Raw genomic sequence first — 13,566 nt, forward strand, 5'->3', positions numbered from 1 at the left:
TCTAACAGGAACACCTTCTGGATCAAAACAATGTTGAAATTTTTCATTTTTCTTACTGAAAGTTTATTTCACTAGGGGGAATGGTACATACGGTTTGTATCAGATGATAATTTTTAGTGGCTTTCTGCATATTTATATAAAAGTAGACACTTTTTGGGGGGTGAAATATGACTTGATTTAGTATGGTATCATGGAAACTCTAGCTCTTAAAATGGAAAGAGATTGCATTTGTTAGTGCATATAATTAAATGGTAATTGTTTTATTTGCCATTTTATCTTGTTAAGATGTGTTATATCAGGAAAATAAAGTATATGCTCTGTATGAGAGTGTAATATCTTGTTTGTTAGTCAGCAATTATGTATGACCCATTTTTGCCAAGGTTGGTTTAATACCTTTGATGTTACGTCTTGTATAATCAAAAACACATACAGTAAATAGAAGAGGAAGACGTGTCCAGGTTATTTCAATATAGAATTTTCTGTGCCAGAAATGGCTACTTCTTTCTTTTTCAGTCACTGTCCACCATAAAGTTCCTGCATGTCTATAATGGCAACTCTGTGACCCTCTGGTTGATACTAACTTTAACAAAGGCTGTCCAGTTTAATAACGAGATCTTTCTGTATTTCATGCTTGGAGACCGGTCATCTAATTTGATCATGTGGTATGGCTACAATGTGCTTTGGGTGGCCCCAAAGATGTTCTGCCAAGCCATTTGATGGGTTAGTGAAGTTAATGTGATGTCTTCAAAGTCTTTCTCAGCTAGGGTATGGAACAGATGTCCTTGTCTTAGGACTCATCAAGGGAATGAAGGAGCACTTCAGGGATTTTCTTTTTAGTAGATGCTTCCTGGATTGGGTCCATTTATGTGGCTGAATTTGCTGTGTTGGGTGAGAAGGTCTATAGAATCAATGCTCTTTAAATGAATTACATTTGGTCAATCAACTTTGAAAAATAGATATTATGAGTTGTTTTAGTTAATATGCCTTGTTTCAGTGAAAGGTGTGCAAGTTCTGGATTGGCCCACTATTCAAAAAGAGGCACCAACCTATGTGTTTCAGCTGTCCCAATATCTCTCATCGAGATTCCTCGTTAAAATTTGTCAGTGTTTCTGTTTCAACTCCATGTCTTTGTAGTTTGTTCCAAAGTTCCACAACTGTTTACATAGAGAAGTGCTTCCTGGCTCCAGTTTGAAATGCACTTCCCCTTAATTTCCACTGATGTCCTAGATTTTGTGGTTAACCCTTAAGCTGAAAGAATGCTGCTGGACCTACATTATCAATGCCTATGAGGATTTTCAATATGTGGATCAGGTACCCACACAGTTTCCTCTGCTCTAGATTAAACAGAATTAATTCTCGGAGTCTGTCACAGTAGGACATGTCTAAGTCCTGGGATGTTGCTCTTGGTTGCTCTACAATGCTGCTATGTCTTTTTTGCACAGAGGTAATTTATCATGGGAAAAATAGAAATGGTATACTCCTCTAGAAAAAGGCTTTGGGGTGGGGGTTTGGGGGGCTTCCTCCACTGAGGCAGGGTAAGAGATATTGTGGAAAAAGAAGCAGTGGCTAGTGCTGACCAGACATTGGTGGTGAAGCAGGACTTAATTCTTCAGTTGCTCTTAATTTACGATTCTGGCTATACCTTAAGCCTTTCCTTGTCAGCAGTTAAGAAGTAATTGTAGCATTTTGTAATGTTTTTATTTCCCCGTTACACTGATTACGGGCACCAGTATTTGTGTGCCTGATGCTGTTATACTGCATTGCTAGACACATGAACCATGCACTATGTGTGTTATGTGACATCAAAGCTAAGCCAGATGTTACAGGGCATCTGAACTAAAAAGTCCACTTTAGAAATCATTTTGTGAAAACACAAAACATATCTTTCCTGAATTCTTTTAGGTTTTGGCACTTTCAAGTTGCTCTTTGAGCACTTTAGTGTTTTGACCGTAGGTTACACCTGAATGCTCCATTCAGTTTATCTTTAAAACTTTGCTGCTCAGTTTTCACATCCATGCAGCTTTTATGAATCTTTCACAGAGATGGTAGACTCAGTCTCCTCAACAGAAGAGTGAGATTGACAATCCAACGAGATCCTGAAGTTGATGCATTGCTACTTTTTGGTAATATAAAAACAAGGCCAACTTGGCACTTGGAGAAAAAAAAAAGAGTTAACTTAAGACATATTGGAAATGTAATAATCAGGGTAACACCCAGGAGAGGCTGAAGATTTGTGGAGCAGAGGGAAATCTGCTCTTCCCTGCTTTACTTATTACCTCTGTAACCTTTACTGGCATAAGTGGATGAAAAATGAATGATGAAAAAAGGCCATTTATTTGAGTTGCTAAAGTGATACATTGATACGTGCCCAAAAATGGAAAAACCGACTTAGGTTAATTCTAAAGTGAAGAATCAAAAAAATGTATGTTATCCACTTTCTTTTTCAGTGTTGAGTTAATTTTTTACCTTTTTTGTCGTAAAGCTTTTCCAAAAGTGTAGCAGTAGAGAATGTTTAATTTTCTGTATCCTGTATGCTCTAAATGGACCATTATCTAAATAGTAGAAAAATCACTGAGTAAGATCTTTCTGCCTAAAGCTGATCCATCCACTTGTGTGTTGTTGAACCCATCTAATCCAGTCAATAGTTACAAGGCCTGTAATCTGTCTCAGAAGTATTAGGCAAAATAGTGACCATCTCTGAAGAAGGTACCGAACCTTTGTAGATCACTCACATACACACATCCATTCAGGGCCAGTTTATCTAACATTGGGGTCTGTATATGAAGACTGGAGCTCCCATGCTGGGAATGTACAAAGACAAGGTAACTGGACCTGGGATTCACACCCAGCCTCCTGAAGCTTTGAAACTGCATCTGTAACCACTGTGGCACCCTGCTAGATTTGTCCATCCATACTAATTTATCATGAAAAACATTTATGTAATATACTATGGTCTATTTAAAGTAAGAAGAGCTAACCACTGCGCTTTTATCTTATTTGGCCATTCACAGTAATTCTTTGGATATTTATTTGTGTTCATAGTAAGGCTCAGCCAGTTATTGTTTATTTGGAGAGTTGATCTTTTTAATATTTTTAAGAATAAATATAGAGTCGGCCTACTAGGTTTATATGTTATTACTTGTTCTTTTGAGTCCAAATTAAATCCAGCTCATATTGGTAACAGCCAGTGCCTTTCTTTTGTATAATTACTAGCTAATATCTTAAGCATAATTATCAAAGGTTAAACAAAAAAAAGGAAAAAATAAAATTGATTATATACTTTTCCTAAAATCAATTACTAAATATGTTCCTTACAATTTTATAAATAAAAAAAAGAGACTATTCTTTAAATTTCACATTTATGCCACTAGCAGTCACTGTTGCATGGAAATGCAGTAATGTTAGTAACAATCATAAAAAAAAAACTCAGCAGGATGTCTTTATGGCTCTATCAGAACACCCTGATCTTTTTATACATATACACACAAAACATAAAATATGATACACAACATAAAATGTGATATATTAAATGTAATAGATGTGTGCACAATTATTCTGATTTAATTAGCTTTATAACCCTGTTTCCTCACTTATTGAAGCTCTGCTAAATTTGAATTGCTCAAAGGTAGAAAAAAAACTTTAGAAGTCATTTTAGAAGTAATCCTGCACAATGAGACGCAAATACTGACAATTACCTATGTCTGAAAAGGAGCCAAAATGGTTATTTAAACTATGTTGTGACTGACTGACTATGTTGTGAAAGGGTGGTACAAGGTTGCCAGTAGCAAGGGTACCACATGGGTAGCACAGGGCAGAAGAAAGTCTTTCAGACAGCCTCCAGGAGAAACATGGGGCACTGGGGGGTCAGGAAGCTGTGCATGTGAGCTGAGAGCCCTAGAAGACATGTCATAGGTACCAGCATATGTGGGAGAAGCAGCCTAAAGGCAAACAAGCCAATATTTCTAAAGGATGCCAACAGGCCGGAGCACAAATAGGTGCTGTCTGACTCTGGAACAAGAGTGAGGCCTGGGAAGAAGACTGCCAGAAGACATATACTTTCAGGCAAGAACATACTGTATGGGTCCATGCTGTCCCTCAGATATTGCAGACAGCTGTGGAGATGTTGAGAATGACAGCCCTTTATGGGCATCTGAAAGCTTTGAAGTGAAGTGATGTCAGCAGCAGATACCAGAAGAACGAGCTAGGTGACCTTAGAAAAAATGAAATCCACCTGAAGTGATTTCAGGGATTGGCTGGAAGTGTCTCAATGATGGGATTTAAAGCTGAGCGGAGAACGACAATTAACTGATGGTCAGAATAGGAACCAGAAACTGGAAGAAGTAATGGGTTAGATGGGAGGCACTGTGGTAGGCTAGTGAGTACGCCAACTTGCTGCGTGTGCAGGGGTTCAAAGGCTGCCCATAAAGGCAGCAATGCTGTTCTTGTTTTTCTTTCTGTTACTTTGCACTTTCAGTTCTTCCTTTTTTTGTTTCTACACCTAAAGTTTATTTTGTGTGATAAAGGTGCCTTACATTTCTATCTTTTTCTTCCTTGGTGATATTTCTGAGTAACAATAGCTGTCATGAAAGACCTCGATATTCCAGTATATAGTTATGTTTTTTCTAGCAAAATGATTAATATTAGATTAAATATATTATGGCTGAAAGCAATGTCTCTAGCATACCGATACCAATGGGGATGCAGAGTTTCTTTACAAAGCCAGTCATTATCTGTGTGCTGATTGTATGCTCTTCCCTGTCTCCACGGATTTTTCTTCATGTGCTCCAGTTTTCCACCCACATCTAAAAATTGTTCATATAAGGTTGATTGGTAACTCATGATTGTTCATGGGTGTGTGTGTGTGAATGTGCCCTGTGATATAGCCATGCCTTATTTGGGACAGGTTCCTGCCCTGTACCCCCTTATTCCCCATACTATCAGTATAGGTTCTGACCCTCTAAAACCCTAAACTGCATCCAACTAGTTTGAAAATGGATGAATGGTTTTCTTAACCTTTTAGAGCATGATAACATAAGCAATTTTGCAAAGAGAAGAAAAAAAATATTTCACTCCATCATATTGGTCTGCTTAGCTTAAAAGTGTGCCATTTTATTTAAACAAAAATTGTTTGGAGGCTCACTTGAACTACAGGACTCAGTTCCCAATCTTTATAATGGAAGCATAGTAACAACCTATAATGCCAGTGTATAAAGGATAACACTGGCATACTCATGCGTGTACTTCAGATTAGAATGGTGGCGACAGATCTCAAACACAAAGACTTCCATTTAATGGTGATTTGTTAGTCATATTAAGTAAAAGCACCTTGAAAAGCTCAGTGCAGAGCCTCAGCAACTTCAGCAACTGCCGTGGTAATGCATCTATTTATTATAGTAAAAAGCGTTAATCCTCTGCCCTCTGGCAGCCTATAATTCTTATTGGTTTTGTCAGTTTTTGTCACCAGAAAACCAGGCCTGTTAAAACAACTCATTACAAATGATCTCCTTGTCTTTCAAGATCAGCTCCCCTTTTTTATTTGGGCTGGAGGACATGACATAATCCAACACAAGTTTTTTTGGCTCATTCAAGATCTTTTAATAAATAAAGCAGGATATATTTAGGGCAGCAGAGCACAGAATAAAGTGACAAATGTAGGAGTGAAAAGAATGCATATTTCACCGATCACTGGTAACTGTCAAACCAGCGCTGGGCCACACTGTACATCAGCACAGGTGGGCAGCATGGCTTTTACATTTCTAACTGCAGTTTAATGTTGTGTTTGATAATAAAATCTCAGAGAAGACAAGCAGAAGGGGCTGTCATTAATTTATCTGCTGTAAATGTTCATGAATACTCCAGCTGCCACAAAGGACTCTTCAATAAATTGAGCAGCTTTTTACATTTTATATTTGTGCAGCATCCAAGCTGCCAAGCAGCACAGTTCTAATATGCTATGAAGAAAAAGGAAAAAGAAAGTAAAAAAAAACATAAGAGGGAAAATGTCTGCCAGCATTTGTGTGGTGAATGGCTTATAATTACTAGTTATTAGAGAAGCGACAATGTACTTTCCTCAGAATTTACAAGCTGTGCTTTGTAAGTCTCACAATCCCATCAGTTTGGGGAGACCGGAAAGAGAAATAAATACTGTAGAGCTTTTCTTTGGGTGTATTTTTTTAAACATAGACTCAACCAAATGTGTTTGTTAAAAAGCAATATATTAAAACATCCAGAATGTTGCAAGAGGGAAGTGTGGTGTACAATGCAGATCTCTGACTTTTAAATATCTTTCTTCTTCCTCTAGTTGAAGTGTTCATTTTAGTAAACTGGGTATTATTTCATATGTAGTTTCTGCCTCAAAGTTATTTATGAAGTTCACATTATGTAAAAACTACCTAAATGAAATATTAAAGAAATATTCACATATGCCTTACGTTTTTATATATGGCATATTTGTTCTGCTTTCTTGTTTAAAATCACTGGTGTCAACTCAAAAACCACTTTCTTATCATCTGCACAGTTTACAGTACTGTGTGGGCACATGACCACCATCAAAGTGTACTTCTGACCTCATACTTTCTTTATAAATTACCACTCCAAAGAGGCAATAAATCTCACTGGTTTTCTCACAAAGAGATTCCCCAACCCCCCTAAGAAAAGGGAAGTATGCACATGAAACGTCTTTAAAAGAGCAGGTTTTTTGGCAGCAGTTTCAAAATAGACCCATGGGAAAAGGAATGGCCAATATTTAGGATAAGGTCATACACATTCGTTGTCAGAAGTGCCCAAAATTGCTAAGTCAACATACTTCATTCTAGGAATATTTACACACATTCCTCTCATACTTGAAATGTAATGTACCTGCCTAATTCTTACCATTAAATACATAAAAAAGTATTAAAATATCAACAAGAGGTCTCGATACATAATATTTCAAGGCAAAAGAACAATTAGTTGTGTGTAGTAAAAATGTCTGTGTAGATATGTTGACCTCTATACAGCTTCTTTATTTACTGAACATAGCATTTTATCTACAAAGTTTGTTAGAGTTATCCACAGGATTGACCCTTGTATACAGTCCCTTTTCTATCTATCTATCTATCTATCTATCTATCTATCTATCTATCTATCTATCTATCTATCTATCTATCTATCTATCTATCTATCTATCTATCTATCTATCTATCACAGTGTCTTTATTAAATAGCTATTTAGTTTATAGTATTTTCAAATCTATCAACACTGAGAATAGACTCCAAGTATTGTACAAAAATATGCACAATTCAATAGGGACTATTTCTTTTTTTAAGGAAAACTGCAATGCTAAAAAGAAAATTTCCATATTTAGTTTGTTTACACTGTATATATGTTTGTGGGTTTTATATATATATATATATATATATATATATACATATATATACATATATATACATATATACACATATATATATATATATTTATACATACACATATATATACACGCACACACACACACACACACACACACATACACAGATATATTTGTATCAATAAAATGCCCAACAAATCATCATTTAGATATCATAATAATGGGCTGGTTAGACCTTAGCCTTTGTTGTTCTTCGTTTTTAAACAAATCAGGCAATTAGAATTCACAAATTGGCATACAGAAAAACTGATGTCTGATTCACTTCATTGCACAGAAACACACACAAATTCCCTCCTCACGCACCAATTACGCACCTCAGCACAATCTATCAGGGTTAATTACATCAGGGTAATATCTCCTTCTGTCCTACCCAGAACCACCAAAACGGACTGCACTACATCACATTTAATGGCCCACAGGAGTGCGCCAGTTGCTTAGGCAACAGAGAGAACAGATGCAGGTCATCATGCACATAGGGGGAAATGAGATCAACATCAAGGGGGTGGAGGTGCTGGGTATCAGGCAAAGTCTGATTAAAGTGATGTCATGCTACGTGGGGCTGTGTCATATAAAATAATAAAGATGACAACAGCTTATGCTCACAGGTTTACTTGAGCAGGATGTGCAAGTGTATGGGTGCTGACATTCATTCACATCGATAGGAAGGAGCCTGTAGGAAAAGTACACTTTGAGAGGATGTGAGTATCAGAGAAATAGGAGACCCTTCATGCATTCCTGGAGAAAAAAAATTCATAACCAGCTGCCTACATGTTTATGGAACATATAATATCTATATCTATTTATATACATATACGTATACATATATATATATATATATATATATATATATATATATATATATATATATACATATACGTATACATATATATACGTATACATATATATATATATATATATATATATATATATATATATATATATATATATATATATATATATATATATATATATAATAAAATGAACAGACCTGATCTGTTTAGCACTTTGCTAGCTAAACCTAGAGAATAAAGACTGACAAATTTTCAGAATGTATGAGATTGTGTTTGTGTGAAGAAGTACGTTTATAAAAAAAAAAATTCACTTACTTCAGAAACCTACATAATTAAATACTAAAGGTAGTTAGCAAAATGCTGCTTTGGATAATTAGCTGGCAATATGGAGATGAAGAAAAACAGCTCTCCTACAATCCTCCTGTGATTCCAGTGTGCTCAATCTCTTATAGTGAGGATGCTGCCTTTGAAGAGCAGAAAGTTACTGAGAAGGAAATGTGACATGGGCTGCGATCAGAAAATAACGGGGCAGAATGCAGCCCTTTTAAAAAAAATGTAACGTAAAGAGTAAGACCAAGCTGCAACTAGCAGGTGCACCAGAAAAGTAAAGAGGGTGCAAACTGGAAAAAGAGTTAGCAACAGAGGGGAGAGAGTGTGCAATGCAAAACGAGATTCACAATACCAACTTCTGAATTCCCCTGCACAAAGCAAATGGAAAGAAATTAAAAGAAAGAAAGAAAACACATGCTGCTTGGAAACAAGTAGAGATGCTCGGAGGAAACTATGTGATAACAACAAAATCAGCAATGAAGAAAGCCATATAAAGAGGAGTTAGTTGCATGCTGCCTTACTTACCATGAACTGAACATTGTCAAAGCCATTTGCCAGCAGGTGGTTCTCATACTGAACAAGTCCAATGTTATCCAACCACTGTCCCACGGACTGCACAGGACATCGGGGTCCTATAAGAGGATGAAGAGGAAGCCTTTTGAGCAAAGAATAGCCATCTATCCGATAACATCGACAGTCCGGTTGAGATGTTTGGCATTGCCACATCATGTTCCGGGCAAAGTGACTGTCAAAAGAGCCCGCCAGCTTGCCAGATTTAAGGTGCACAGGCTTGAAGAGAAAAATGTAATCTTTTGCTTTATGGAAGGAATAAGCTGCCAGGAATAATGCCTGGCTTGTACTGTATAAAGCAGGTTAGTTTACGAGGTGACGTGGTCCTCCGTCTTCATTTTAGTTCGCAGGTACTGACGTGCTATTAAGAGCCCCTAATTGTGCTGTTCGTGCGTATGAGGCTGTCAGCTGTTGCTGGTTCCAGTTAAATGTTGTCTCAGTACTCCACGGTGAGCAGTGCCTCGCTGGCAGCTAGAATTCTTTTTATCAAGTACTCCTACACTCATCAGTATGCTGCACCACGTTCCCTGCTCCCCCTCACTCCCGTTCATTACCCAGCCCTGGCTACACCTCGCATTCTCGATAATAGCCATCAGATCAGGCAGATCTCTTTGTCTGTGAGCTGTGAGCTTGCACTGGCTGCTGTTCCCTCCTACACACCCACCCAAGCACCAATCTTGAATGATGAGAGCAGTCAAAACAGATGCAGAAAATAGCAAAGTTCAAAGCATCAGTTTTTTTTTTTTTCACTCTTTTATTTTCACATAGAGGAGGGAGGGGGCTACTTTAAGGTGGGGGGGTCTGTGTGTGTGTGTGTGTTAGAAATGAAGTGGATTTGCACTACTGTGCTTACATATTATGAACACTGAAATCAATTTGCCATTTAAGATAACAGGAGAGACGAGCCCACAAATGTGAGGCAGTGGATTCCAATCCATTGTAGAGTTCCCACGCTCCCCCGCCAGCCCTCCCCTTATCTAACAAACACTACGGCCAAGTGCAGGGGAGCCTTATGTCCGCTGAGGTTTGTGCCATTTGTATCAATAATTTTTCCGTTTTCTTGTCATATGCCGCAAAACAGCTTCTGCTTTTCCGTCCGTGGAGCTGAACACAATCCCAAGTGTGCGCTTCACTGAAGCCAGCCTAGTAGATCAATGTGTCATCCACCTAAACTCCCATAAATAGAAGGATAGTGGCAATCACAAAAACCCATCACTAAAATAAAATAAAAATAATAGAAAAGCAATAACTTCTTAGTTTAACTGCTTCTCAGCCTATGGCAGTGTAGTGCCTTTTACAGCTTAGTAGTCCGACAGAACAGATGGCTTCACCTGGGCATGAGGAAGCACACTTGTCGTAAGCTTAAATTACAAGTAACATGTGCAGCTGTGCTGTAATTCCAACTTGGAAGTCAACCCTCTGTGGCTTCATTCGGCCTGATTTTTCCCTGAATGTAGATATCTCTGCGAGATTTCCAGCACTGTCTCTATGACGGCTGTGCGGCTGCCTTTATCCATCTTGACACTCTTGCCCCGCAGCACTTTCTGCAGTCCTCTTAGCTTCTAAAATAGCTTCTGCATTTTCGTTTTCGGAGATCAGCAGTCTCCCTCATGAATTTTCTGTCTGCCTCTAAATTGCCCCTCGGAAAAGGGCAAACTCACCGAAAGCCACATAGTTGTGAATTGATCCTTCAACTTGGTGTCATCACAGGAGCAAATTACACTCATTAGACATCACCAACACACTTTCATAAGACTATAAAAATGCTTTCATTGTGTTTTCCAAGGTTTCCAAAAAATAACTCCACCCATCACACTCTTGTCCAACAATGCTTTTGGAACGCAACCTTTAGACGATATGCTCTAGTCAGCTGGAAAACTGCCACCAGCAGAATTCATAACACGGCGGCCACACATGTTTCCCAACAGACTGCTTAAGGCCTCAGTAAGGGTGAAAAACTAACGGGATGCAGCATGAATGACGCCCACAGGAAGGTTTTCCACTTGCAGCACACCAGCATGTCACTCTGGAGGATGTAATGGGAGCAAGCACTGTGGCATGTCCAAATAAAAGAGTATTGAACAGAAGGGCTTTCATTTTTGACGTGTCATGTGAACAGCCTTTAACAGAGGCATCATGTCAGAGGCAGGCTACAAAAAATCTTCATCCGGCAAATCAGTCCTTGCCAACAAGAAACAACGTCATGTATTTGTTTTTGTGCAAAGTGCTCTTCATTTAATTTGTTTTAAGAGGACTGTTCAGTGCCATACTCATGGCAAAACACTCAAAGACAGCAGGAGTAAATGCTTCAACATCACAGCCATGAGAGGCAGAGACAGACAGTGAAACGGAGAGAGAGGGGGTGCTTTATATTTATATTTTTAATTGTATAAAGAATAGAACAGCTGCACAGTCCTGGGTTTGAGCCTTGCTGTAGTCCCTGAATGTATGGAGTTTACACACCAGCCTCATGTTTGCTTGTGCATTTTTAAAGGGTACTTTGGTTTTCTTCCCGCACCCCAAAAATACGTGAATGTGAGTAATTGTGAGAGTGTGTGTAATTGAATTCAGTTATAATATTTAGTGAGAAGTCAAGCAAGATGACACCTTTTATTGGCTAACTAAAAAGATTACAATATCCAAGCTTTCAAGGCAACTCGGGCCCCTTCTTCAGGCAAGATGTAATACAGAAACTGGAGCTCCCTGTGTTTATATAGACACACAGACAGATAGAACATTGGAAAATCTTTAAGTGAGACAATTCAAATGTAAAAAATTAATAGACCTCTCCAGGCTAAGATTAATTTAGCAACAGAGGAGAGCAATGTATAGTCAAGATCTTTTGATAAGATATCTGTCCAACAAAGTCTTTTAAAGTTTCTGATGAGTTTTTCAATACAATAAAAAGTATGTAGACCCCTTCACTTTTTGCACATTCTGTTATGTTGCAGCCTTATGCCAAAATCATTTAAATTAATTTTTGACGCTCATCGAGCAACACATAATACCCAAGAATGACATTGCAAAATGTTGTTTTTAGAAAGTTTTGAAAATGTATTACAAATGAAATATCACATGGACACAAGTATGCAGACCCTTTGCTATGACACTTGGCTCTGGTGCATCCTATTCCACTGATCATCATTGAGGTGTTTCTACACATTGTTTGGAGTCCACCTGTGGTAAACTGAATTGGTTGCACATGATAAAGAAAGACACACACCTGTCTATAGAACATCAGACACTTGAAAATGTATATCTAAGCAAAAAATAAGCCATGAGGTCAAAGGAATTGCCTTCAGAGCTTAGAAACAGGATTATGTTGAGACACAGATCTGGGGTAGGCTACAAAAATATTTTTGAAGCATTGAAGATTCTCAAGGGCACAAAAGACTCTATAATTCCTAAATGGATGATGTTTGGAAGAACCATGACCCTTCCTAGACCTGGCTGCTCGACCAAATGGTGGAGAAAGGCCTTGGAAAATGAAATGACCATGATCCTGATAGTCACTCTGGCTGAGCTACAGAAAAACTATATGGAGATAGGAGAAAATTCCAAAAGGACAATCACAACTGTAATGCTTAACTAACATGAGCTTTATGTCAGAATGCCCTGATAATACATGAAAGCCATCTTGGAGGTTGCAGAAAGTAATGTAAAGGACACCCAGACTATGAGAAACATGATTCTCTGGTCTGATGACGCCTCAATTCTGAGCATCATGTCTGGAGGAAACCATGCACCACTCATCACCTGCGCAATACCATTCAAGCACAATAGTGGCATCTTCATGCTATGAGGTTGTTTTGAGTGGCAGAGACTGGGAAACTAGACAGGGTTGAGGGAAAGCTAAAATGTACAAAGCTGGGCCAAAGTTTCACCTTCAAACAGGATAATAGACCCCTAAGCGCAAGGCAAAGGCAACACAGGAGTGACTTAGGGACAACTCTAGGAATGTCCTTGAGTGGACAGCCAGAGCCAAACTTGAACCCAATCAATTATCTCTAGAGAGACCTGAAAGTAGCTGTCCACTGATGGTCTCCATCCAACCTAACAGGAATATGAGTGGCAGCAGAAAAGAACAATATAAATTCCCCAAATCCAGGTGTGTGAAGCTTGTTGCATCATAACCAAGATGACTTCAGGCTAGAATCTCAGCCAAAGAAACGTCAACTCTGTATTGTTCCTAAGGTTCCTAAAATCTGGTTTTCACTTTGTCATTCTGGGGCATTGAGTATTGTTTGATGTGGGGAAAAAATAATTTAAATGGTTTTAGTCTAAGACTGTAACAAAATAAAATGTGTAAAAACTGAAGTGTCTGAAAACTTTTAGAAGTCACCATAATATAATATAATAGTAGTAGTGGATAGCACTGCTGAATTGCAGCTTTAGATTTATTATGAGTAATTGTTCAATTTAATGCAATTGCAAAATTATCGAAGCTATGATTTAACATTAATGCATTTC

General features: G+C 38.1%; 1 protein-coding gene across 4 annotated transcripts in view; it reads right to left on the bottom strand.

The window, feature by feature from the left end:
- Positions 1–13,566, bottom strand: part of anks1b (ankyrin repeat and sterile alpha motif domain containing 1B) — a 1,280,504-nt gene that overhangs the window by 209,662 nt on the left and 1,057,276 nt on the right. For all 4 annotated transcript variants that reach the window (XM_028816795.2, XM_051924626.1, XM_051924632.1 and 1 more), the window contains one exon: positions 9,052–9,158. In XM_028816795.2, coding sequence (XP_028672628.2) covers positions 9,052–9,158 — 107 coding nt within the window. The remainder of the gene's footprint in view (positions 1–9,051; positions 9,159–13,566) is intronic.

The sequence above is a fragment of the Erpetoichthys calabaricus genome, chromosome 1, assembly GCF_900747795.2.
Source record: "Erpetoichthys calabaricus chromosome 1, fErpCal1.3, whole genome shotgun sequence".
Lineage (NCBI taxonomy): Eukaryota > Metazoa > Chordata > Cladistia > Polypteriformes > Polypteridae > Erpetoichthys > Erpetoichthys calabaricus.